This window comes from Dendrobium catenatum, unplaced genomic scaffold (assembly GCF_001605985.2).
Source record: "Dendrobium catenatum unplaced genomic scaffold, ASM160598v2 fragScaff_scaffold_1417, whole genome shotgun sequence".
Taxonomy (NCBI): domain Eukaryota; kingdom Viridiplantae; phylum Streptophyta; class Magnoliopsida; order Asparagales; family Orchidaceae; genus Dendrobium; species Dendrobium catenatum.
In genome coordinates this window covers 884,205-886,840 of record NW_021319879.1, presented here as the reverse complement: position 1 = coordinate 886,840, position 2,636 = coordinate 884,205, and the positions used below count along the sequence as shown (strand labels likewise).

Below are 2,636 nucleotides of genomic sequence, written 5' to 3'. Positions count from 1 at the left end.
ACAAGAGGTGGGGGAAGATTATATGGTGGGACTACACAGGCTGGATGCGATCAGATTGGAAGAGGGAGGGGATGTTCCTCCTTCCGTGCAGCCCTTGGTTCAGCAATACAGTAAGGATTTTCAGTCACCTCAAGGATGGCCACCTCCACCGGAACACGAGCATATCTCCACCTTGAGGACAAGGTGGATTTTTGGGAGGGGAGTATTGTTAGACCGGTTCACTGGACCGGTCCAGCCGGTCCAGGCGGGACCGGCTCAGGCACGTCCCGCTGGGATGCCGAGCGAGCCGCACGGCGTGCGGGAGCCAAATAGGAAAGAAATTTTGGGGAGTTAAGAAGGAAATTTGAATGTAGGGACTGTTTAGGGAATTCCTTTTGATTTGTATGCATTAAATAGTTGTTTTTTCTAGGGTTTGAGTATCTTGAATTTGGCTGAAATTTGAGATCTCGTAGATTTAGGTTTTCTTTGGGCTCTAGCGGCGTCTAGAGATTTGGGAGAGATCGATCCTCCTCTCGAATTGAGGATCAATTGTATCTTTGCTATTTTCCTTGCAACTACTAGTAAATACAAGTCCTGTCTCTGATTTTTCTGCAGTTTTTCCCTGCTTTCCTACTGTTTTTGGCTGTTTTTCTGCTGTGGACAGCAGTTTTACATTGGATCTACTTGGTTTTGGTGAGAAACACTTGGAAATCCAAGTGTTTCCTATCAGATAAGCAATATGTTTCATAAGGATAGATAGTCATAAGAATATATATGAATTGAGAGCCAAAGGTGCATGTAAAGAAGGGGTTGAATAGAGAACCAAAGGAGTAACAATTGAAGCATCCTGTAAAAGAGGCCAATAAGAAGAGTAAGTCATTGGAAAAAGTGATAGTTGTAGAAGAACAACTGGTATTCTTCAATTGACTAAACTCAAAGTAATATTTATTGGTAACAATTTGATCCACTGTCTTGAATAAATGAATGAATACTAGGAAGAAAATCATTCATCGGGTGTTTCTTTCAACTTTTTCGCCAACTAAAACTTCTGATTCATCAATCCTTTTCCACCAGTTTCTTTTCCTTGCTTCCATCTTGAATCTTCCTAATTTGTGGTTTATTAGTTCTTTAACAGTAAGTCAAATTGATTGATCTTGAATGTTGAACTCCTGTGCAATCAAAGCCAAACTATTTGAAAGGATTTACGTAAAGTTTGTAATATACTGAAAATCTACTACCGCTTTCCTTTAAAAAGAAGAGAGAAATCATTGAAGCTTTCATCAGTGTGTTCTGTAACCTAACTGATCATTCGTATATTCTACAACTATAAAATATCTAATAAAGAGGTTTATTTTTCTTATATAGTCTTTTTTTATATTTCCTTATGGAAAAACAAGAACGCAATAAATGAATAACCCCGTGCATTCGGTGCATGCAAACTTTTACAAGTCACAATAAACAGTGTCAAATAATCAGTTTAGTTCACTAAAAATCACAATAGCCAGGTATTGCCCCTTCATCTCATAATGGTGTTTGTGTTTGGAATTTGAAAAATAAGAAAGATTAACCCCAGCATGAAGGTTTTGATCAGAAAAGACACAATACATTTCGGTACCATAATTGCATTCAACAATACGTCAATAATATGCAGACCAGAGAGAGTAGTGTTGAAAAATAAAACTTAAGTTCCGGATGAGAGCACGTTAGGAATCTATAAAATACTGGCAGTAAACGCTCTGTATGATTGCAGTCACCATCAAAACTTGAGCGTAAAAGTTCATATAATCTTCTCTAAATTTTCTTAATCAAACAAACAAATAGATTAAATCTCAGAAAATATGTTATATACGATAGTCGGAGAATATCCCCAACTTAATTCAGCTCCCGCTAGCCATAACAAAAGATCAATAGATTATCAAACAAAAAGAACAGAAGATCTTACCCTCGACAGCCGTATTCTGAGCCTCGCAAACCACCGCTCCTCGGTGAGAAACCCTACCACTCGTCCGTCGCGCCGCCAAAGAAACCCTCAAAGAACGGCCTGCCACCCTTAGACCCTTGAACTCCGAAATGAGGGCTGCCGGTGGGTATCCAAGGGAGGCTGGAACAGCAGCAGCCATCGCACGAGGAGTAGACGACACCACAGAGCCCGGACGAGCGCGCGGAACCGAGAGCGATTCAAGCACAACAGCAGCCATAGCAGAACTAGGAAGAAATGCAAAAATCTCGGCTTCCGAACTGGGAAGGGTTGATCCCTGCTACGATTCTAACGGAGATGAAAGTATGACGGATGTGTAACCCTAGATTTGGAAGAGAAATTGTGGTGACGACGAGGGGAGCTCTACTCTCTCTATTCAGATGGGAACGGAGGACTGGCTGAGAGTGGATAAAGAAAGAGTACCACAGCCAAGTGAGCCCACAGGCCCCGGTTGTGTGGCGGTGACTAATTCTGTAGCCGCTGGCCCATTCCTCTGAATTTTTATTAGGTCTGGTGTCTTGATGGAGCTTTACGACCGGACTCGGGATTGCTATGTATTGGTTGATTTGTGCAGACCGGGGTATTGCTAGGTATTGCTCGATATTGTTCGGCAATAACGAGAAATATCATCCTATCAAGACCAATACCGAGCAATACCTCGATTTTGCTAGATATTGCT

The 2,636-nt window shown here is 41.5% G+C and overlaps 1 protein-coding gene across 1 annotated transcript in view; it reads right to left on the bottom strand.

The window, feature by feature from the left end:
- Positions 1-2,385, bottom strand: part of LOC110111603 (thioredoxin 1) — an 11,333-nt gene extending 8,948 nt beyond the window's left edge. Inside the window, exon 1 of the mRNA XM_020843544.2 lies at positions 1,922-2,385. Coding sequence (XP_020699203.1) covers positions 1,922-2,177 — 256 coding nt within the window. The 5' untranslated portion in view covers positions 2,178-2,385. The remainder of the gene's footprint in view (positions 1-1,921) is intronic.
- Between the last annotated feature and the right edge of the window lie 251 nt (positions 2,386-2,636).